Raw genomic sequence first — 25,091 nt, 5'->3', positions numbered from 1 at the left:
CTAACCCCATCTCCTATATCCAGGCCTCTGGTATTAAGACACTTTTGACGCTGGTTGTTGTTTTCTGCACGTGTTTTCAGAGCGGGCTAACTCCACTGCATGTAGCTGCACATTACGATAATCAGAAAGTGGCCCTCCTGCTTTTGGACCAAGGAGCCTCACCTCACGCGGCCGCAAAGGTACCTGGGATTGGCCCGCCTTGGGGAGGCTGGTGGGCAGCGTCCTCCGGTCTCTGTCTGTCCATCCCCTTTGCTGCTCATGTGGCACCCTCCACCTTAGACACCACAGAGAAGTCACGGACACAGAAGCGCCTCGGGAAATCTGTGCCTTCAGCTATTCGGTCAATAATGTGGTAGATGCTCAATAAATCCTCACTTGCCAACTGATTTTCCTTAAAAATCCAGAACATCCTGGGGCCTATGAAGGAGAAGAAGTTGAGGTACTGTTCAGCCAGATTAAAAACATAAGCACAGTCTGAGGGAGTAAGAAAGTCTGAGTTGTCAAAGTTACAAAATATGCGTTATATTTTCCTGGCCATAAAACATTGCCTCCGAGTTGTTTATTTTGTTTAATAGAATAGGTTGGGAGGTTTTATTTATGCATTTTTAGTATTCCTACGGGGAATCTTTATTCCTCTCGTTAGAGTATTTTTGACCAGTAGACAACCTACATTTCTCAGAAAAGAGATACGTCGGGTATATGGCTTCCTAATTACCTGGACATGCTGACTTGAGGGGCAAATCATAAAGAAGAGGTTACTTAAAGATAGGTTAATCGACTGCTGTCTGTTTAATAAGCTCTCTGTTGTTGAACAGGTGGCTATGATCTGAGAGAACTGGAATGATACAAACCACAACTTAATGCTGTCCAGTGCTTTTATTAAACGCTATTGTTGAAGGAACTTTTAGCATTTTTAAGCTTTTTACATCTTTGGGGTTTTTTTACTCTGCCATTTTGGGGCAGCTCTGGTGCTCTCCTTTAACCTTAGTGTTTACATCAAATCGGTTGTAATCAAATCTGAAGGGGTTGTTCTAGAATGCTTTGGAGACTTTAAGAGAGAAGGTTTTCAGGTATCTTCTTTTAGGGGGTAGGTTAACTTTGACAAGTATTTCCCCTTAGGACCTCTTTACATCTATGCCTTAATTATCTCCTGCCCCACCCTCTCCAGATTTGTACTCAGTGAGATCTAGAATTCAGAATCATACCCCTAAATTTGCTTTTCATCTAAATGTGGCTTCCTCCCATAGTTTCTGATCCTGACAAACATTTTTTTCCATCATAAAGCCATGCCTTGACTTTTGGTAAAGCTTTATCTTTTCTTTTTATTTTATTATGTTAATCACCATACATTACATCATTAGTTTTTGATGTAGTGTTCCATGATTCATTGTTTGCATATAACACCCAGTGCTCCATTCAGTACGTGCCCTCTTTAATACCCATCACCAGGCTAACCCATCCCCCACCCCCCTCCCCTATCTTTCTAAAAATAAAAATGAATAGCAGCATTATTCCCTAGAGCCAAAAGGTGGAAGCAATGGAATTATCCATTGAAGAATGAATGGATAAATAAAATGTGATGCATACATACAATGGAGTATATTATGCAGCCTTAAGAAGGAAGGAAATCCTGGCACAGGCTGCAACATGAATGAGCCTCAAAGACACCATGCTGCGTGAAATAAACCAGTCACACAAAAGGACAAATATTGTATGATTTCAGTCATGTAGAGACAGAAAGTAGAATGCTGGTTGCCAGGACCCGAAGGGAAGAAGAAATGGGGAGTTGGTGTTGAATGGATAGGATTTCAACTTGAAGATGGACAGTGGGTAATGGTTGGAGAACAATGTGAAATGTACTTAACAATGCACACGTTGACTGTGCACTTCAAAATGGTGACAATGGTGAGTTTTATGTAATGTGTATTTTATCACAATGTGAAAAATGAAAAAATTACAATGTAATTTAATGATTGTCTATTTCATTTCAGTATATTTTAATATCCTTTTGAGTCTGGGCCACTTTTGTTGTATTATAATAACCCCAGGTTCTTGGTAGGCAACCAGTAAATAATAAGCAAACGATTCATTCCTCACGTGAGAGTAATAACTTTGACAGAACTTGTGCCAAGCAGTTTAGGATGAACAAGATTCATAAAACAGTAAGTGAAGCAAAATGGAGTGCAGTCCACCCTTCCATCCATCCATTCTGCCTTTCAGTCCACGAATAACTCTGAAATAAATCAGTAGTTGGTATATTTGCAGTTAGGTTCCTGCTTTATATTTGTCAAACAAGACTCCATGTTTTCATGTCTGCAGAACATCTTTAACAAAGAGTTGAAAAGAGTTATCACAGCCCTTTAGCCTGAGGCGTAGCTTTTACAGCCAGTCAAAAACAGGCTTTTCATGAGATGAGATGTTAATTCTTGCTGCCATGGGGCACTTGCCTCTATGTTTGCCATCTCTGGGGCAGTGATCCTCTTCGGGAGCTTCTAGGCTTTGATCCTGAGCAAAGCCTGTTTCATCAGGTAGGCATTGGCGTCATCTACTGGAAGAGACCTAGCTACAGTTGTTTAAATGGATGTGGCTCTATTTTTCTCAGGTTCTCTGGAGGTGGGCAGTTGTTGGTGTTGGTTCAGTGTTTCCAGAGTGTTAAGGAAAGTTCCATGTGATTTTTTGGGTGTTTTTTTTTTTGTTTTTTGTTTTGGTTTTTTTGGACTTTCCTTTGAGAGATTGCTGTTCCCCAGACTGCCAGGCCCTCTTTTTAAGCCACAAGCGGTAAAGAAAGTCAGACAATAGGGCATTCCCAGAAGCTCCACCCAGCCCTTTCTCCTTATGTCTCATTGGCCACCTCTTCCTGCAAGGGAAGCTAGGAAGTGTAGTTTTTCAGCCAGGCACAATGCCAAGGCGCTTTCGTTAAGGAAGGAGTGAGAATGGATATAGGGTCGGCAAAGAGCCTCCTGTACCCCAGGGAAGCTTTAGCATTTCTGAATCTGATAGTGGTGAAAAATGGGGGACAAAGGCTCAGTAAGGCCCGATTTGAGCCTGACGCTATGACAACAGTGACTTCAGTGTGAACTCTTCCTCAATTCACGTGCTTGGTCCTTAGGGTATGTGATGCTTTCTTGCCTTTTCTTCTCTTTTGTAGAATTGCCAACATATTTTCTTACTCATAGTGTCCTAGAAACACGATGTGATCTTGTAATGGGGGAGCAGGAAAGGTGCTGGAAAAGGAGATGGGCTTCTGTAATCTATTTTAGCCAGATCTAATTCCTGAGGCAGGACCCCGCACTAGAAGGAGGATAACCTGGGTACTTGTAGAAGGGATAGTGAGCCCTAACTTGTTATTTGTCAGATTTCTCTTCCATAAAATGTGTGATATATCTATTGATATGGAACAGCAGATAGAGATGGTGAAATTTCTTAGAAAAAATATAAAGCATAATATAAATATATTACTTTGGGTCATTTAAAGTTGCATTTCCTTTTGTTTTCATCTTGAAATGCAAAAGCACACTTGGCAAGCATTTTGTCCCCTACATCAAGGGGAGAAAAATATTTAAGATGATTCTGTAGTTGAATCTCTCACTATTTTCTTTCTCTTCTGATAAATGCATCTGTCCCCTTTAGTGTGACAGGTAAGAATCATTTGACTTTCCAGAAATTAGAAAGCACTTAGGAAATTTAGAAAATTTCTTAAGGTCTCAAGGTGAACTATTTGTTTATTATTTGAAACATGTTTTAAGTCTTTCTGAGATGAACTTCCCATTCTAAAATAATACCATCGATTGTTTTTCTCTTGCTTTATACTTTCCTTTGTAGCTCAGGTACGGAGCTCAGAATAAAGCCCTCAGTAGTAATGAGTAACTTGTCTGATATCAGCATGCATTACAGAGATGCCAGAGCTTCTCTGGATTAGTGTTCTTTAGGACCTAGGATTTTTGGGTGGAATTAAAAGTAATCAAGAGGAGTGTCACCTCTCAGAGGACACTGACCTGCCTTCAGGTTTTGAAAAGTGACTAATGTGAAGGTTATGTCCATGCAAAAGCAAAAAGAAATAAGATGCATGATAAGAAGCTGAACTCAGACTATCTTGCTGTCACCACTCTGTTTAGCCAGCGTTAGACATATTGACTAATCAGATGTCCTATTTTAGCACTGTTTTGTGAATTTTGGTCTTTTATGCAGGGGTGGGGATGGGAGCGAAACAGACCTCCCCCTCCTATCACTCGCTGTAGAGTTGAGCTCAGTCCAAAGCTCTACATTTGGCTCTGAAGGCAGTCTCTTTAGGGTGTGTCTGTGCAGAGGGACAAATGCTTCCCAGGTCAGCTGGGGTTTCCAGATGGCAATAGGTCAAAACTAAAAATAGGGATATAAAATCTTCTATCCTGGCCCATCCCATTTGGCAGAGGGTGGTTTCAGAAGAGTCTGGAAGTGGCATTTCCACTTGCATGTGTTGATATCCAACAGCTTAAATCCTGTACAATTGATTACAGGAAGAGTGTCTGTCAAGTGAGAAACACTCCTCCTAGGACACACTAGTGACTTAAAATATGAGGGTTGATTGCTGTAGGCTGACCTATCAGTGGTACAGCAGCCCTACTGTCCTCTATGTTGATTTTGACCCATCTGTATTGCTTGGAAAGATCGCGACTGGTAGTTGTCTAGATTTGATTGTCTTCCCAAATATAAATCCATGAATTCTTTTTTTTTCTCTAAACCTTCTTTTCTATAAAAAAGTCATTCTAATTTTTCATTGACATATTTTATATAGTCAAATTCATGCCCAAGTCAAAATATAACCTTGCATTTCTCTTAAATGACTGTAAGGCAGGACAAGGTCCCCTCCCTAGCACAGGGGACCTCTTTTTCTAGAGCAAAGGACTTTGAAGGATCCTGAGGCACAGCTAAATAACAGTTTGCCAAAGAAATTTAGGTCGCCTCTACCTTGAGCTCCAAGGGTCAGCCAAGATGAGGATCCCAGAATGTTCCAAAAGTTCTAGTAAGTCTGACTCAAATTCTAAGGATTCACCAGTCACCATGAGGCATTAGTAGGGATACAAAGACAGATCTGACACAATACCTGCCCTCAACAAATTTGTATTTTAGCAGGAGGAAACAGGTGTAGAAAGGAAAGAGTGCCATTAAATATCTCCAAGAATTTGATTAGAGTCAGTCAGGTTGGAGTGGGTGTTAAGAGGGGAAGGAGGAGTGAAACACTTCGTGGGAATATGACCCTTGAGCTGAAGCTTCAGCTGGAAGATGTTGGCCCCGAAGACCTGGTGGGGAAAAACATTCTTGATAGAGTGAGGCAAAACAGAAACGAGCTGTATCTGATTTGGGAAACCAGTTCAGCTGAAGCATAACCTAGAAACTAGGGTTTCATAAAAGAGACAATCAAAGGGGCCATGAGAGGAGGGTGCCTGGGTGGTGCAGTTGGTTAAGCATCCAACTCTTGATCTCAGTTCAGGTCTTGGTCTCAGGGTTGTGAGTTCAAGCCCCGCATTGGGAGCTTACTCAAAAAGAAATAATAATAAAACAACGGGGCTGTGAGAGTAGATTATAGCATCTTGACTACCATGAACATTACATTTTTCAACTTGTTCGAAACAACCATTAAGGATGTTTTAAAGACAGAATAATAGCTCTGAATGTGCCCATATTGATTGTTGTTTCCTACTTGGGTTTCCTCTCATTACCAATTTAAATAAAGCAAGTAATGATTGAGCACCTACCAACATAACTACTCTATTCCTTTTGCAAAACCAGTGGTACTCTGTTTCTCCTGCATTAAACCATCCACAGTATGTTTTTCTGATTTAGAAATGTGGAGGATGAGGGCAATATATTAATGGCACAGCTCGATTTATCAGTTTGCTTATGTGAGTCTGAATTTTTAAACCGTCGAAGAAAATCACTAGAAAGGGAAGCATTCTATTTGAAAGTGCACTGCACACATTTTTATCTCGTTCCTGGGCATGTGACCAAGTGATTCGTGTTGACAGAATGGTTATACACCACTGCACATCGCTGCCAAAAAGAACCAGATGGACATAGCGACGACTCTGCTGGAATATGGTGCTGATGCAAATGCAGTTACCCGGCAAGGAATTGCTTCCGTCCATCTTGCAGCTCAGGAAGGACACGTGGACATGGTGTCACTGCTCCTCGGCAGAAATGCTAACGTGAACCTGAGCAATAAGGTAACCTTGCTTTTTCTCTACAAAGCTTACAACAGAACCTTACCTCTCAGAAAGGTCACTGAGAAGCATGAAGAATCCAGGTCAAATCAAATTTGTAAAGCGTAATATTGCACAAAGATGTTTGCCAAAATGTTTATTATGGCAAAAACTTTGAGAAAATATGTTTAAGCAGTAAGATAATGGTAAATCAGTAATTGTAAAGTCTTAACAATTGAATAACATATAGCCCTAAAAATGCAGTCCACAACGTTTTTCTGAAAAATATGAAATTTTGTTTAGGATGTTAATTCAAAGAGCAACATTGTTACCATACCAAAACCTAGTAAGTAGTAAGTTGTAAATTGTAGGCTGTTGAGTTAGTCCACAAACATTTTGGGACACCTCCTCCTTGCCTGTCCCAATTTTAAGTCGGAGATGACAGATATTGGAAGTAGTGCTGCCTCCAGAGAGTTCATTAACAGAAATTTAGAGTAGGTATTTTATTCATAGATTGGAAAGATTGTTAGTCTTCATATGTAAATTGGCAGTTTCAAGGAACTGATGAAGCCTCTGTTCCCCAAATTTTTCAAACTCCCCTGCCTTCATAGTTGACATCCCAACTCTTTGTGAAGAATTTTGTGAAGCAAAGCAAAAATCCAGCCCACAACTGGCCAGAGACATGTTAATGAAGTTACGACCTCACATTGCATATACGGGGTTTGCTGAACTGTTTATTAATACCTAAGTCTGAGATCTGCTCAATACACAGAACAGATGTTTCTAAGTCTTCCCTTCAGATAACACAAAAGGCTGCAAGAGTCCCCCAAATTCTTGATAATGCGAACTCCCTGGCTTCTTCTCTACCAGTGGTGATGGCACAGCCCTAGCTCAGATACTGGAGTGGAGTTTCAAGATAGCAAGAGTTTTATGATGACAAATAACAAGTAACTTAATTTTTTTCTCCAAAAATGTGGCCTGTGTTTTGGAATCACAGAAGCTTTGAATCTCCTGGGTGTGAATCCTAAGCCTGATTTACTTGATGTGACCTCAACGAGCTTCTGTTTTGTCCTCTAGTAAATGAAGACAAAATATTTACCTCACAGAGATGTCATAAAGATTAACTGCAGTAACTTTCAGCACCTTCTTCTTAAAGCAGAAAAAGAATAGTTGTCTTAATTTTGGACTTCTCACAATTTGGGGAAAAGGTTATTCTGCGCTAATCTAAGTTCCCAAGGTTGTAAATTAACACATTCTATAGATGAAAAGACATAGAGGGGAAAACAGGGAAACCTTTCTTTCAGTTTTAGTATCTTGAAAATCCTTTGTGATCATTGCAGAGCAAACACATTTTTTCATATTTTTCTGGTGTAACAATTTGATTTTCTCATATCTTTCTTTTTTTTTTTTGCAGGGATCTTTTTTTTATTCATTTTTTATTTTTTATTTTTTAAATAATTTCTTATTGTTATGTTAATCACCATACATTACATTATTAGTTTTTGATGTGTTCCATGATTCATTCTTTGTGCATAACACCCAGTGCTCCACGCAGAATGTGCCCTCCCCAATACCCATCACCAGGCTAACCCAACCCCCCAACCCCCTCCCCTCTAGAACCCTCAGTTTGTTTTTCAGAGTCCATCGTCTCTCATGGTTCATCTCCCCCTCTGACTTACTCCACGTCATTCTTCCCCTCCTGCTATCTTCTTCGTCTTTTTTTTTCTTAACATATATTGCATTATTTGTTTCAGAAGTACGTATCCGTGATTCATTAGTCTTCTACAATTCACAGTGCTCACCATAGCACATACCCTCCCCAATGTCTATCACCCAGCCACCCAGTCCCTCCCACGCCCCACCACTCCAGCAACCCTCAGTTTGTTTCCTGAGATTAAGAATTCCTCATATCAGTGAGGTCATATGATACATGTCTTTCTCTGATTGACTTATTTCACTCAGCATAACACCCTCCAGTTCTATCCACGTCGTTGCAAATGGCAAGATCTCATTCCTTTTGATGGCTGCATAATATTCTATTGTGTGTATACATATATATATATATATATATATATGTATACACACACACCACATCTTCTTTATCCATTCATCTGTCGATGGACATATTGGCTCTTTCCACAGTTTGGCTGTTGTGGACATTGCTGCTATAAACATTGGGGTGCACGTACCCCTTCGGATCCCTACATTTGTAACTTTGTGGTAAATACCCAGTAGTGCAATTGCTGGATCGTATGGTAGCTTTATTTCCAACTGTTTGAGGAACCTCCATACTGTTTTCCAGAGTGGTTGCACCAGCTTGCATTCCCACCAACAGTGTAGAAGGGTTCCCCTTTCTCCACATCCCTGCCAACATCTGTCGTTTCCCGACTTGTTAATTTTAGCCATTCTGACGGGTGTGAGGTGGTATCTCATTGAGGTTTTGATTTGGATTTCCCTGATGCCGAGCGATGTTGAGCACTTTTTCATGTGTCTCTTGGCCATTTGGATGTCTTCTTTGGAAAAATGACTGTTCATGTCTTCTGCCCATTTCTTGATTGGATTATCTGTTCTTTGGGTGTTGAGTTTGATAAGTTCTTTATAGATTTTGGATACTAGCCCTTTATCTGATATGTCATTTGCAAATATTTTCTCCCATTCTGTCGGTTGTCTTTTGGTTTTGTGGACTGTTTCTTTTGCTGTGCAAAAGCTTTTTATCTTGATGAAATCCCAATTGTTCATTTTTGCCCTGGCTTCCCTTCCTTTGGCGATGTTTCTAGGAAGAAGTTGCTCTGGCTGAGGTCGAAGAGGTTGCTGCCTGTGTTCTCCTTTAGGATTTTGATGGACTCCTGTCTCACGTTTAGGTCTTTCAACCATTTGGAGTCTATTTTTGTGTGTGGTGTAAGGAAATGGTCCAGTTTCATTCTTCTGCATGTGGCTGTCCAATTTTCCCAACACCATTTGTTGAAGAGACTGTCTTTTTTCCATTGGACATTCTTTCCTGCTTTGTCAAAGATGAGTTGACCATAGAGTTGAGGGTCCATTTCTGGGCTCTCGATTCTGTTCCATTGATCGATGTGTCTGTTTTTGTGCCAGTACCATACTGTCTTAATGATGACAGCTTTGTAATAGAGCTGGAAGTCCGGAATTGTGATGCCGCCAGCTTTGCTTTTCTTTTTCTATATTCCTCTGGCTATTCGGGGTCTCTTCTGGTTCCATTCAAATTTTAGGATTATTTGTTCCATTTCTTTGAAAAAGGTGGATGGTAGGGTGCCTGGGTGGCTCAGTTGGTTAAGCGACTGCCTTCGGCTCAGGTCATGATCCTGGAGTCCCGGGATCGAGTCCCACATCGGGCTTCCTGCTCAGCAGGGAGTCTGCTTCTCCCTCTGACCCTCTTCCCTCTCGTGCTTTCTATCTCTCATTCTCTCTCTCTCTCTCAAATAAATAAATAAAATCTTAAAAAAAAAAAAAAAAGAAAAAGGTGGATGGTATTTTGATGGGGATTGCATTGAATGTGTAGATTGCTCTAGGTAGCACTGACATCTTCACAATGTTTGTTCTTCCAATCCATGAGCATGGAACGTTTTTCCATTTCTTTGTGTCTTCTTCAATTTCTTTCATGAGTATTTTATAGTTTTCTGAGTACAGATCCTTTGCCTCTTTGGTTAAATTTATTCCTAGGTATCTTATGGTTTTGGGTGCAATTGTAAATGAGATCGACTCCTTGATTTGTCTCTCTTCTGTCTTGTTGTTGGTGTATAGGAATGCCACTGATTTCTGTGCACTAATTTTATATCCTGCTACTTGACTGAATTCCTGTATGAGTTCTAGCAGTTTGGGGGTGGAGTCTTTTGGGTTTTCCACATACAGTATCGTATCATCTGCGAAGAGTGAGAGTTTGACTTCCTCTTTGCCGATTTGGATGCCTTTGATTTCTTTTTGTTGTCTGATTACTGTGGCTAGGACTTCTAGTACTATGTTGAATAGCAGTGGTGAGAGTGGACATCCCTGCCGTGTTCCTGACCTTACGGGAAAAGCTCTCAGCTTTTCCCCATTGAGAATGATATTGGCTGTAGGTTTTTCATAGATGGCTTTCATGATATTGAGGTATGTACCCTCTATCCCTATACTCTGAAGAGTTTTGATCAAGAAAGGATGCTGTACTTTGTCAAATGCTTTTTCTGCATCTATTGAGAGGATCCTATGATTCTTGTTCTTTCTTTTGTTAATGTATTGTATCACGTTGATTGATTTGCGGATGTTGAACCAGCCTTGCAGCCCAGGGATAAATCCCACTTGGTCATGGTGAATAATCCTTTTAATGTACTACTGTTGGATCCTATTGGCTAGTATTTTGGTGAGAATTTTTGAATCCATGTTCATCAAGGATATTGGTCTGTAATTCTCCTTTTTGATGGGGTCTTTGTCTGGTTTGGGGATCAAGGTAATGATGGCATCATAAAATGAGTTTGGAAGTTTTCCTTCCATTTCTATTTTTTGGAACAGTTTCAGGAGAATAGGTATTAATTCTTCTTTAAATGTCTGATAGAATTCCCCTGGGAAGCCATCTGGCCCTGGGCTTTTGTTTGTTGGGAGATTTTTGATGACTGCTTCAGTTTCCTTAGTGGTTATAGGTCTGTTCAGGTTTTCTATTTCTTCCTGGTTCAGTTTTGGTAGTTGATACATCTCTAGGAATGCACCCATTTCTTCCAGATTATCTAATTTGCTGGCATATCATTGTTTATAATATGTTCTTATAATTGTTTGTATTTCTTGGGTGTTGGTTGTGATCTCTCCTCTTTCTTTCATGATTTTGTTGATTTGGGTCATTTCTCTTTTCTTTTGGATAAATCTGGCCAGGGGTTTATCAATCTTGTTAATTCTTTCAAAGAACCAGCTCCTAGTTTCGTTGATCTGTTCTACTGTTCTTTTGGTTTCTATTTCATTGATTTCTGCTCTGATCTTTTTATTTCTCTTCTCCTGCTGGGTTTATGCTTTATTTGCTGTTCTTTCTCTAGCTCCTTTAGGTGTAGGGTTAGGTTGTGTATTTGAGACCTTTCTTGTTTCTTGAGAAAGGCTTGTATTGCTATACACTTTCCTCTCAGGACTGCCTTTGCTGTATCCCAAAGATTTTGAACAGTTGTGTTTTCATTTTCATTGGTTTCCATGAATTTTTTTAATTCTTCTTTAATTTCCTGGTTGACCCATTCATTCTTTAGTAGGATGCTCTTTAGCCTCCATGTATTTGAGTTCTTTCTGACTTTCCTCTTGTGATTGAGTTCTAGTTTCAAAGCACTGTGGTCTGAAAATATGCAGGGAATAATCCCAATCTTTTGGTAGCGGTTGAGACCTGATTTGTGACCTAGGATGTGATTAGTTCTGGAGAATGTTCCATGGGCACTAGAGAAGAATGTGTATTCCGTTGCTTTGGGATGGAATGTTCTGAATATGTCTGTGAAGTCCACTTGGTCCAGTGTTTCATTTAAAGTCTTTATTTCCTTGTTGATCTTTTGCTTAGATGATCTGTCCATTTCAGTTAGGGGGGTGTTAAAGTCCCCCACTATTATTGTATTGTTGTCAATGTGTTTCTTTGCTTTTGTTATTAATTGCCTTATATAGTTGGCTGCTCCCATGTTCGGGGCATAGATATTTACAATTGTTAGATCTTCTGTTGGATAGACCCTTTAAGTAGGATATAGTGTCCTTTTTCATCTCTTATTACAGTCTTTGTTTTAAAATCTAATTTGTCTGATATAAGGATTGCCACCCCAGCTTTCTTTTGGTGTCCATTAGCATGGTAAATGGTTTTCCACCCCCTCACTTTCAATCTGAGGGTGTCTTTGGGTCTAAAATGAGTCTCTTGCAGACAGCATATGGATGGGTCTTGTTTTTTAATCCAATCTGATAGCCTGTGTCTTTTGATTGGGGCATTGAGCCCATTTACATTCAGGGTAACTATTGAAAGGTATGAATTTAGTGCCATTGTATTGCCTGTAAGGTGACTGTGACTGTATATTGTCTGTGTTCCTTTCTGATCTATGCTGCTTTTAGGCTCTCTTTTTGCTTAGAGGACCTCTTTCAATATTTCTTGTAGGGCTGGTTTCATGTTTGCAAATTCCTTTAGTTTTTGTTTGTCCTGGAAGCTTTTTATCTCTCCTTCTATTTTCAATGATAGCCTAGCTGGATATAGTATTCTTGGCTGCATATTTTTCTCATTGAGTGCTCTGAATATATCATGCCAGTCCTTTCTGTCCTGCCAGGTCTCTGTGGATAGGTCTGTTGCCAATCTAATGTTTCTACCATTGTAGGTTACATATCTCTTCTCCCGAGCTGCTTTCAGGATTTTCTCTTTGTCTCTGAGACTCGTAAGTTTTACTATTAGATGTCGGGGTGTTGACCTGTTTTTATTGATTTTGAGAGGGGTTCTCTGTGCCTCCTGGATTTTGATGCCTGTTTCCTTCCCCACATTAGGGAAGTTCTCTGCTATTATTTGCTCCAATATGCCTTCTGCCCCTCTCTCTCTTTCTTCTTCTTCTGGGATCCCAATTATTCTAATATTGTTTCGTCTTATCGTATCGCTTATCTCTCGAATTCTGCCCTCGTGATCCTGTAGTTGTTTCTCTCTCTTTTTCTCAGCCTCTTTATTTTCCATCATTTGGTCTTCTATATCGCTGATTCTCTCTTCTGCCTCATTTATCCTAGCAGTTAGTGCCCCCATTTTTTTTATTTTATTGTTATGTTAATCACCATATATCACATAATTTGTTTTGGTGTAGTGTTCCATGATTCATTGTTTGTTCATAACACCCAGTGCTCCATGCAGAATGTGCCCTCTTTAATACCCATCACCAGGCTAACCCATCCCCCTACCCTCCTCCCTTCTAGAAACCTCAGTTTGTTTTTCAGAGTCCATCATCTCTCCTGGTTCGTCTCCCCCTCTGACTTACTCCCCTTCATTCTTCCTCTCCTGCAATCTTCTTCTTTCTTTTTTCTTAAAATATGTTGCGTTATTTGTTTCAGAAGTACAGATCTGTGATTCAACAGTCTTACACAATTCACAGCGCTCACCGTAGCACATATCTTCCCCAATGTCTATCACCCAGCCACCCCATCCCTCCACCCCCAACCACTCCAGCAACCCTCAGTTTGTTCCTGAGATTAAGAATTCCTCATATCAGTGAGGTCATATGATACATGTCTTTCTCTGATTGACTTATTTCACTCAGCATAACACCCTCCAGTTCCATCCACGTCGTTGCAAATGGCAAGATCTCATTCCTTTTGATGGCTGCATAATATTCCATTGTGTATATATACCACATCTTCTTTATCCATTCATCTGTCGATGGACATCTTGGCTCTTTCCACAGTTTGTAGTGCCCCCATTTTTGATTGCACCTCATTAATAGCCTTTTTGATTTCGACTTGGTTAGATTTTAGTTCTTTTATTTCTCCAGAAAGGGTTTCTCTAATAACTTCCACGCTTTTTTCAAGCCCAGCTAGTATCTTTAAAGTCATGATTCTGGACTCTAGGTCCGACATTGTACTAATATCAGTATTGAGTAGGTCCCTGGCAGACGGTACTACCTCTTGTTCTTTTTGCTGAGGTGATTTTTTTCGTCTTGTCATTTTTGTCCAGAGGAGAATAGATGAATGAGACAACAGAATGCTAACAGGTTAACAACGTCTCCAGCAAATATACTCTATACAAATCAGAAAAGACCTGAAACCAGGGGACAAGAAAGGGAAAGAAAGAAGAGGAAAAAAAAGGGAAAAGAAAAAGATAAAAACAAACAAAAACAGAACAGAAAAAAAACAGAATATGATCAAATATGATATGGCTAGTGCATAGATCAGTTCCACACACTAGCTTTTGGGCATATTTTGGTCTGTTAGAAGAAAGTGCCTGCTAAAATTTTAAAGGAAGAAAGACTTATATATGTACAAAATAAGGGTTGATACAATGAAGGGATGGAAGATGACTGTAAAGATGAAAATTATAAAAGATTTTATAAAAGGAATTGATAAGAAGTTGTTTTTTTAAAAAGAAAGAAGAAGATTTAAAAGAAAAAGAAAAAAGAAAAAAAAAAGGGAGAGAATGTGATCAGGCAGGAGAGTAGAACAAAGCCATACACTAGTGATTTAGGGTATATTTTTATCTGTTAGAAGAAACTGTATCCCAGAATTTTAAAGAGAGAACAACTTATATGTATATGCCAAAAATAAGGGTAACTACTATGAAGGGATAAAAATATGACTCTAAAAATGAAAAATAAAGTTTTTTTTAAAAGGGATTGATGTTTGAAAAAGGGAAAAAGAAAAATTCAAAAAAAAAACAGTTAAAAAAATTAACTTTGAAAAACTAATGAATTATGGTAAAAAAGCCATGAATTCTATGTGTAGTATTCCCCTAGCGCTGGAGTTCTCCCGTTCTCCTTGATTGTTAAACTTGTTCTTGGCTTGCTGGCTGTTCCTGCTGATCTTTTGGGGGACGGGCCTGTTGCCGTGGTTCCCAAATGTCTTTGCCGGAGGCGGAATTGCCCCGCCCTTGTGAGTCCGGGCTAAGCAAGCTGCTCGGGTTTGCTCTCAGGAGCTTTTGTTCCCTGCAAGCTCTCAGTACAGCTTTGGAGGACCAGGGTGAAAATGGTGGCCTCCCAATCTCCAGCCGGAGGAGCTGAGAACTCGGGCCCCGCCCCTCAGTGTGCCCCCAGAGAAAAGCAGTCACTCCCATCTCCCAGGTCTCCGGCCGCACTCCGTGCTCACCCGGCCTGTGACCGAGCGTTTCTATCTCTGGCACCTGACCCCACGTGGAGTCTCCAAACCCAGCAGATCCCTGTGGTGCGCTTCCGTGCCGCTCCCTGGGGGGGGGGGGGGGGAGAGGGGAGTCTCCCCGGATCTGCCGCTTGTTGGGTCCCTGCTGGAGGAGCAGTGGCCTGTGTCGTGGATCATAGTTTATGGCCACCCCGAGCTGAGAGCCCGCGCCTTGGCTCCGTCTCTGCAGCCGGCTTCCCCGCTCCAATACCTGGGAGCTCTGCCACAGGCACCCCTGGTCTTTCTGTGACCCCGAGGGTCCTGAGTCCACACTGTCCCGGGAGGATTCCAGCCCCCGCTTAGCCACTGGAGCGATGTCCCTCAGCGGAACCGACTTCTAAAAGTTCCGATTTTGTGCTCCGCGGCGCTATCACTTGCCAGAAGCGCCGAGGGAGGCCCCCTCCCCTGCCGTCTCTCCTCCCGAATATCGCCTCGGATTCACTTCTCTGCACGTCCTACCTTCCAGAAAGGGGTTGCTTTTCTGTTCAGCGTGTTGTTGCTATTTTCTTCTTCGATCTCCTGTTGAGTTCGTTGGTGTTCAGAATGGTTTGATCCCTATCCAGCTGAATTCCTGAGACCAGACGAAATCCAGGTCTCCTACTCCTCCGCTATCTTGCTCCTCATATCTTTCTTTTTAAACATTCCTTTTAGGAATGCATGTCTCTGATTTAATAGGAATCACAGAGCAATTTCAAATAGCCATTATCAGGATTTTTTTTTTTTTTTGAGCTTTTAAATTTCAAGGGTTCAAATACTAACATAGAGACCAGGCTTACAATAATCTGCTATAAAATTCAACTTATCTTAATGAGGTAGAAGACCTGGTCTTCTCAAATTGAAGTACATTCTGACATCCACTGAGTCTTATTTTAAGAGTCCAGAATAGTATAGCTCACTAATTCTCTCAGAGACAATATAGGCCTTAACAATTGGTTAATAGGTAAATATTTTCAGTAGATTTCATACCAAAGTACAGTGTGACTTTTTTTCTTTAAAATCTAGCAGTCAAAATAAAACATAAATAAAATACTCCAGTCAACTAGTTGCAGTTTATATCCAGCCTTGCATTCACCTTAAAATCATAGAAAGTTTTAGACTAAAAATACTTCAGCATTTCTCAGTGTTTGCTTTGGTAGACTGGACATTAGTGAGGGAATTTTGGGGACCACCTGACATAGTTAACCAAGACAACCTGGATGTCATCAGCCACCTTCCTGAAAAAACTTGACATCAGCAGAAACACTTCCAGGGAAATTTCAAAAAGCAGATCAGCTGGCTTCCCATTAGCACAGTGTGCTTTAGGAACTTGCAAGAACTTCACGACACCTAGAAATGATCTAATAAGAAGGCATTTGTAAATCTTTGCTTCCTTTCTCAGTTGCCATGGTCTCTAGAAAGTACTAAATAAGCCTTGAGTTGAAAACAGAACATGAGTAGAACTTCATTATGCAATAAGGAGCTCGGAGAGTTAGTTCTCTGTCAATTTGTCCTGAACTGCCCGAGTTTTAAACACCTGCCCATCCCAACTCCCCACTTAACACCATAAAATCTGTCCTTGCTAAAAAAAATCAGTATTAAAAGAAAGACATAGCTTTTATGAAAACTGATGTTGAACTAAACCCTTCATTGTTTTCACTTTGTTCTTTTCTTATTAGCCACCAGCAGTTCCTGGTCACTTTAAGGAAAAGAGGCCATAAAGCCCAATTACTACTGAAGTGTTAGCATTTTATTTGATTCACTTTCACTTTTGATGTTCCTACCTACCTTCCCACTTGGATTTTGCAGACCACAAATAGCTCCATTCCTTTGTACTGCTAATGGAATATTAAACAGGGCTGTTGATATTCTGAGTTGGTGGTGTTCTCTGATTCTAAGTAAATGCCATTTTTAAAATGAGCAATGGTTGAAACCTTATAAAAGATTAACAGGTAACTTCTGAAGTCAAATGGGGCTGTTTTAACCATCATGCTATTTTTTTAAAGATTTTATTTATTTGACAGAGAGAGACACAGAAAGAGAGGGAACACAAGCAGGGCGAGTGGGAGAGGGAGAAGCAGGATTCCTGCCGAGCAGGGAGCCTGATGTGGGGCTCGATCCCAGGACCCTGGGATCATGACCTGAGCTGAAAGCAGACGCCTAACAACTGTGCCACCCAGGCGCCCCCTGTCACGCTATTTTTTAAAAATCTTTTTAATGGAAATCATGAAGATAAAAGTTTTTTTTTTATTTACCCTATTTTACCTAAAGGTGATTGCTTTGTCTTCTGATTTAATAATTTAGTAGATGATTAAGTGCTAGATGCTAGACTCTGGTTACGTAAAGATTAAAGATACATCTACCTCAACAAGCTCACAGTGGTTTGAGGAAGACAGACAAGAAAACAGAATTTCAGTGCAGAATTATGATGCTCTTAGTAGAGGTGAGCACATAGAAGGTGTGCACATAAATGTAACAATGAGCCCTTTAAGAGACAAGGAGGGAGGGAGAAGCCCAGGAGAGCTGGGAGTCACCCCATGCCCCAGTTAGAGTGGGGAACCCATGGGGGCAGCGTGAACATAGACTTCGGAACGCAAGAGAGTAGGGCACGTACCAGAAGACATTCCCCAAACTTTGCTGAGAACCATCAGTAAAGAATCTTCAGAAGTCTTGAAAAGTCTTTAACTTAGAATAGGTGACCATGTCACTTGTACGAAATATTATGGCTAAAAACATTTATTTCCTCTCAAGTAGAACATGGACGGGGTGGAGGGATGGGAGAAATGGGGGCTGGAGATTGAGGAATGCACTTGTAATGAGCACCAGCTGATGTGTGCAAGTGTTGAATCACTGTCATGTACACCTAAAACTAATAGAGCACTGTGTTAACTAACTGGAAGTAAAATAAAAACTTAAGTAAATCAATAAGGTAGAAGAAGGGACATGATTCTCAGATGATGTCCGTTTGGGTGATGCCAGTTTTGGCCCCAGCTTGTTTTTCTTGGGTTTCAGTTGAATGCATCTGCCCTCCTTTCCATATTTCCTCTTTTCTACAGTTTAAGTGGGCTTCCTCCCAAATCCTGTAAACATTATTAAAAAGTCAAGAGCAAATGACTCTTCCTGAATAAGTAATATTCGGCATCTCGAGGGCTCTTGTGCCCTGGCTGCTGTGGCATCTGACTCACCCCTCTCCTCTGACAAATAGGACAGCTGAGGTTCTCATTGCACGGATGCTAGAGGAAGAGACGGAAGGCTTCCAGGTTGCAGAGATTAACTTCTGTGCTCATAGTAGGGGAAAGAAAACAACCTGGAAGCACTAATGCCAAGTTACTTTCTCTTAAATATTATTCATGAAAAGATGCTTTAACAGCTACAGAGGATTTTTAAGGCAGAGTACAGTCTCGGTGATCTTTTTCTTGGCCGTTGGAACAACTAGGTGGCCTGCATGTTCTGTCATAGACTCAGTTTCAAATATTCAGTCTCATTAAACAGATAACCCATCTAAATGACCTGGAAATTCTCATGATACAGCATTCATTTTGCATTTCCCAGGCCATCTTTCGTACCCAGAAGCAACATATAGAACATATTTATCAGCTTTGGGTATTCATATTTGTTGGAGAAAATAGTGCCATCATATATTAATTTATCATCATATTTAATTTATAACCAATTTTTCTTTTAATAATTTCTGCTAATGCCAATGCCAATGGTAATGTGTTGAAATTCCTGCATAATTTTGCAAAAAAAGGTCTCTGGGGGGTTTGGTAGGTATTTATTTACTTATTTTTTGAGTATAGTTGACATACCATCTTACATTGGTTTCAGGTGTACAACTTGGTGATTTGACAAGTTTACCCATTATGCTGTGTTCACCACAAGCGTAGCTGCCGTCTCTGTCCCATCACATCACTATGACAGTATCTTCGACTCTATGCCCGTGACTTATTCACTCCATAACTGGAAGCCTGGACCACCCCCTCCCCCTCACCCATGTTGCCGGTCCCTCCATCCGCCTTCCTTCTGGCAACCATCGGTTGGTTTTCTGTATTTACAGGCCTGATTCTGCTTTTTGTTTCTTCATTTAATTTTTTTTCTTTGTGGAAGCATTTTAAGGCAAATCCCAGACATTATATCATTTTATATCATTTTTTTAAAAAGACTAGTTTTAAAAAATGAACACTGAGGTATGTAGTAGGAAAATGATATAATGTCTGGGGTTTGCCTTAAAATGCTTCCACAAAGAAAAGAATGAACAGGAAGTAGGGCTGGATGAAGCAAATGTAGGAAAACCTTGAGGATTGCTGAGTCTGTGATGAAGACACAAGATTCAGGCCACCCCCTCCACTTCTGAGGGTGTTTGAAATTTTTCATGAAGCCTGCAGGTAGCAGTGTTGCCGCGGTGCTAGTATGTAAACTTATCCTGCAGATTTTTTTAACATACCAATTCCAGGCTTCCTGTCCTACTAGAGTTCATAAACTGTGGCTGGAACATGCCTGTGTGCTGCACTCCCTTCTCTAAGATGACTGTACTTTGACTCTTTCGCAGAGTGGCCTGACCCCGCTCCACTTGGCTGCTCAAGAAGACAGAGTGAATGTGGCCGAAGTCCTCGTAAACCAAGGGGCAAACGTGGATGCCCAGACAAAGGTATACAAAAAGAATGTGCCCATATAAAGTGTCATTTAGTGACTCCTATATGGAAACAAAAACAGTTTGATTTGTGGGGGGAGGTGAGGACAAATTTTCCATCCTATCTCTTACACATAGTATTTCAAACATATATCTATACAAGGGACACCAAAGTCTCTGGTGACAGTGGCCCAGATGCTTTTATCTTCAGTGGCGTAGGCACTTTATCCTGGCTGCCTGTAGATGCCTGCCCGTGGTAGCGCTATTGATCCTTGTTACAACAGATCTGTCCTTCAATGGCAGAGTGTAAAATCTTGCTCCTTCCTTAGCTGTTGTGATTGACTTAATGCATACAGAAAAATTTATCAGTGGTTTGTGACCTTTAACTTTGTTCAGACGTAGTCTATAAAAAAGGATAAAGTAAGTTTTATGCAATTATCATTCACTTGCTACATTCCTTATGGCATGTGTGGTTGCTAGCATTTCTCTCTCTCTCAGACAAGTAGCGCTCTTCAAAAAGGAAAAAAAATACTACTTAATATCCTATAATGCCACAATTTCAAATTCAGATAAGAAAAATGAATGTTTCGTGTCTTCATCAGAGATAGGACTTGAATTATTAATCTCATTTCTCTGAGCATTTTCTTTCAGCACTTTTTTTGTTACCTCTTCATAGCAAACTTGTTTTATCTATTCTAAAATAGAACTCTTGTTTCTTTCTATGTGTCATATTTTTGACACAAAAGTAAATGCTTATTAAATATGACTACAAACATCTTGAGTATCCTATAGATTGGTTCTGAGGTGTAGTGATCCTGAAGATATTAACAAATATAGAAGTATCACTAGGAATTCCCCAAGTAGGAAGGTATTCACACATCGGAAGCAGACTGGATTTACTGGCTAAGCATAGAGGGGACAGGCCGAGTAGACCACACCCTTTGGACACTGTTCGGCTCTCCAGCTGCAGCTGCACCACCCACACTGTGTTCTATTAAAAAGAAGCTGCCTGAAAGAGATCTGACCAGGCAAGATCCTGTCTGTGTTTTAAAGTCTGTGTTAAAATAGTAAAGCAAGTACCATTGTCCCTGGCCGGGACAGCCCTGGGTGGGGCTGGGGGTAGGTAATGCCCTTTCTGGAATCTCTGTGCCCTTGCAGTCTCCGTAGCCTGCACTGCTTGCTCAGCAATCTCTTCACTCTATTTCCCTCCCATTCTAAAAAAATCTCGTTGTCCTTAGCCTTGAATGCTTCCCTAGCTAGCTGAGTGTTTAACAGTAAAGGCACTGGTAGCAGCCGAGTGCTTCCCTGTTACTTTCCATTTTGAAAATAAAAGCATTTTTAATTCTGAGAAAAGAATCAGACTGGGGGCACCTGGGAGACTCAGTTGGACTCTTGATTTTGGTGCATGTCATGATCTCAGGGTCATTGGATCGAGCCCCACATCAGGCTCCATGCTAGAGCCTGCTTAAGGTTCTCTCTCTCCCTCTCTCTCTCTCTGCCCTTGCTCATGCTCTCTCTCTCTCTTAAAAAAAAAATAATAATCAGACTGAATTTAGCTTATTATTCCTTATTTTATTAACGGTAAATATATTCATCTTGTGTTGTTTCATTTACACACAAAAACACAGACTTAAACACTTTTTTTGGTTACCTCTCCCTTGACAGATTAAAAATTCTAGGAGTCCCACACAGGGTTAAGTTTCTCTGTATGTTTTTGCCCCTGCACATCTGAGGCATACCCTGTCATTCAGTCCGAAAGTGAGACACTGATCCTCCAGGGCATGTCGGGAGGCAGGACGCGGTGCTGTGTGCCTTCTTGTGCACGGGGCCCCTGGCTTAAGAGTCTTGGGCCTCTACCAGGGTCTCCTCCTAACTCCGCCTGCCCACCTCAGGTCATGATCAGTAACCATTTTTGACCTTGGTGTAATATTTATGAAGCATGTTCCCTTTCCTGCCCTTTATAAGTGATGCCCTTCAGAAAACACCTTTCTGTCTCTTACAAATTCTTTTCTCTTCCTTTCTCGTCTCAGCAAAGATCATAGCACCCAAAAAACTGAGGCTATGATTGTCCCCTTGCTGAGAAGAGCAGAACGGCAGGAGAGGGGTTGTTGGGACTTGCTTTCTAATCTTGTGAATAAAGGAATTTATTATATTCTGCGAACTTCCTAATTCTTACTAGTGAGATGACATCCCTGAGCAGCCTACAGGTGTTGAGTATGGTACCATCCAATTCATTGGCTTAAATTTAAGCATAGTAGGGCGTCTGGGTGGCTCGGTTGGTTAAGCGACTGCCTTCGGCTCGGGTCATGATCCTGGAGTCCCTGGATCGAGTCCTGCATTGGGCTCCCTGCTCGGCAGGGAGTCTACTTCACCCTCTGACCCTCCCCCCTCTCATGTTCTCTCTCTCTCTCAAATAAATAAAATATTTAAAAAAAAATTTAAGCATAGTAATCATGAAGACATTGAGAGCTCTTTTCTATTGTGGGGAAAAGACTGGAAAATCCTGGTAACAGCTTTCACAGCCTTCCCACTGGCTTGCTGAGCTTCTATACCTCCAACTCTGTATTTGTGGTTCACTGAATCAGATCAGACTAAATTGTCCTGCTGGCCACAGGGTTTAATATTCAGTGTGGTTCAGCTGAAAAAAGTCACTCTTTTGCTTTTTAAAAGGATAATCTCCTGAAGCATTTTATGTAGGCCACCCAAAATACACTGATTCTCAGCAGTACTGATTAGCAAATTAATAGTTAAATTATATTTATTTAAAGATGTGTAAAATAATGAAAAAAAATTTATTTGATACTCATTTCACATTCATTTTTAGAGCTCCTACTAGATGCCAAATTCTTAACAGGTTGATATGTTCCTTGTCCTCAATAGTATTTATAGTCTAGAAAGGAAGATAAGTGACAATAAAAATAATACGATAATATAATAGCAAAGTGTATTACCCATCTTCTCTGTGTCATGTATTAAGTGCTTTACCTTTATTAATTAGTTAAATCCTTACAAGTACCCTAGAAGGCGGGTGAGATTGGTATCCCTGTTTTACAGATGAGGAAACTGAAGCACAGAAAGTAGTTACTTGTACAAGGTCACACAGCGAATTAGTACAAAGCCTGACTTTAACCCCATATATAAAGAAATAATTTTAGAAATATTGTCATTAACTGAATTATTTTACAAAGGTGGGGAGTGTAGAAGGGAGCTATAACTGGTTCAGTATCACGGAAACAAGAGAAAAAAATTGGGGGCATATCCCAAGGTGCTGCTAGACAATTAAGATTTCAGAGGGCCTTAATATGCCAGGCTGAGTAAGTTCAGTTCAGCTTTTTATCCTGTTTGCACTGGGAAGCCTTGGAAGGCTTTAAACAGAAGAGTGGGGGCACCTGGGTGGCTCAGTTGTTAAGCATCTGCCTTCAGCTCAGGTCATGATCCCAGGGTCCTGGGATCCAGCCCCACATCAGGCTCTCTGCTCAGCAGGAAGCCTGCTTCTCCCTCTCCCACTCCCCCTGATTGTGTTCCCTCTCTCGCTCTGCCTCTCTCTGTCAAATAAATAAATAAAATCTTAAAAAAAAAACACACAGAGAAGAGTGATAAGATCAGACATCCAGTTTAGAAAGATTCCAGGAGACTGTGCAGAGACTGAGTTGGTCAAAGGAATTTGGAGCTACTGCCAAGGTCCAGATGGAGAATAAAGAAGGCCTCCACTTAGCGGCAGATGGGACATTGATGAGCAAGACAGAAATCGGAGAAATACTTAAAGAAGTATGAGCAATAAGATGTGAAGAAAAGTGAGAAATTGAGGATGAATCTAAGGATGTGAGCCCTGTGACTGGGTGATCACAAGTACTATTCAAGGAGACTAGAAATAAAGGAGAGAAAGCTAGCTGGGGAAAGAAGACCAGGAATTCTGTATTGGGTGTGTTGTATATTAGTTGATTTAGGGGCTGTCTAGGTGGAAAAATCCAGTAAATGACTAAAGTTTTGGCTCCAGGGTATAGGATAGGAGGTCTGGACTAAAGATCCCAATTTGGAAGTTGTCAGAATAGATGTATTAATTGAAGTTGGGAATGCAGATGTGATCATTGAGAAACAGCATGGAGGAAATCAAAGCCCAACCCACTGGGATCAATGATATTTTAAAGTGGATGAAGGAGGTAGAAGCAGGCCTAACGAAGGGTGGGAAGGTGATCAGGAAAGAATATGACATGGACGCCAAGTCATGAATGACAGTCCAGGAGGGTGCATCAGGCGAGAGAAGCACTAAAGCACATCACTGGGTTGGCACATGGGTGATTAGAAAGCAGGTCCCCTGGAACACGGGAGGAAGGGGGTGGGGAGGGAAGAGTGAGTGGAGATGCCTTCTTTCAAGAAGCTTAGCTTTGGAAGCATCTAGACCTAGAAAAAGAGACAAATATTTAGAAGAGGGTTTTTTGTTTCTAAGATTGGAAATATGTAAATGTTGTTGGCTGAGAGGAAGGTGCCCGGAGAAAGAGAAGAGGCTAAATTATAAGATGCATCAGAAGTGGGATAAGCCACACTAGGGATAGAGATGGCAGTTTACTTATTTTTCTCCTATCATTTTGAAAATATTCATTTGCTTTGCCCCTTCTATAATGCCTGAGATAGTTGCTTGTTTTTCTCCCTCGGTTTATTCCCACATTGATTTTGGAGGTAAACAATAAAGCAAAAAACTATGGGGGAAAATGTTCAACTTTTTTTTTTCCTTTTAGTGTGTTGAGACTTTCAGCTATACTACCTTCAAGAAATTAAATACTGAGAGTTTATTTTCTAAGGAAAAATTCCTGTTTGTTATGAAATGTACTTTTTCAATTTCAATTAGTTATACTGAACTAAAATTTTGAAAAAACTGTGAGACTATCTTACAGTCTTCCATGGATCTTTACCTGCCATATTATCAAGTACTATTTCATATAACGTGTGACAATAGAAGGATGTTCCTTAATAGCATCAACACATAAAAATTGAAAACAAAATTTTTACCTGAAATAAATAAAATCAGGGAGTAGTCATAGCTGTGAAAAACGAAAGCCAGGATGGACTCCTAGGAGGACCACAGATTTTAGGAGGTTGGGAGTAAGTGTGGATTTCCTACTCCCTCTCTCTCAAACCATTTGTGTGGGGATGCACCTGACTACGACCCAATAAGATTTGGTCCTGTGGTACCATAGATCAGAAACACCAGCCTGATTACTCCATCTGCACCTGTTAGCTCTTCCTATACAATTACAGCCTTTCAGTATTGCCTAAAGGAGAAGACAACTCCTGCTCGTAAGGATGGGCTAAGTAGGCAACAGTGGAAAAAGAGGCAGAGACTGCTCAGTTAGCTGAACTGTGATTATTTCCTAGCCATTCCCAAAAGAAGAGTTGGTCTTTCCAAAATCGATTCCTGCTAATTGGAAAGAATTTCTCAACTCACATCTCTCTGAGCATATTTGTGCAAGGTGCCATTTAATGTGGGAATCTTCTGGCCC

General features: G+C 40.7%; 1 protein-coding gene across 31 annotated transcripts in view; it reads left to right on the top strand.

Annotated features, from left to right (window-relative positions):
• Positions 1–25,091, top strand: part of ANK3 (ankyrin 3) — a 689,507-nt gene that overhangs the window by 535,925 nt on the left and 128,491 nt on the right. For all 31 annotated transcript variants that reach the window (XM_027595995.2, XM_027596000.2, XM_027596018.2 and 28 more), the window contains 3 exons: positions 81–179; positions 6,006–6,203; positions 19,513–19,611. In XM_027595995.2, the coding sequence (XP_027451796.2) occupies positions 81–179; positions 6,006–6,203; positions 19,513–19,611 (396 nt within the window). The remainder of the gene's footprint in view (positions 1–80; positions 180–6,005; positions 6,204–19,512; positions 19,612–25,091) is intronic.

Source organism: Zalophus californianus, chromosome 15 (assembly GCF_009762305.2).
Source record: "Zalophus californianus isolate mZalCal1 chromosome 15, mZalCal1.pri.v2, whole genome shotgun sequence".
NCBI lineage: Eukaryota > Metazoa > Chordata > Mammalia > Carnivora > Otariidae > Zalophus > Zalophus californianus.
This window is presented reverse-complemented; position numbering and strand designations above follow the sequence as displayed.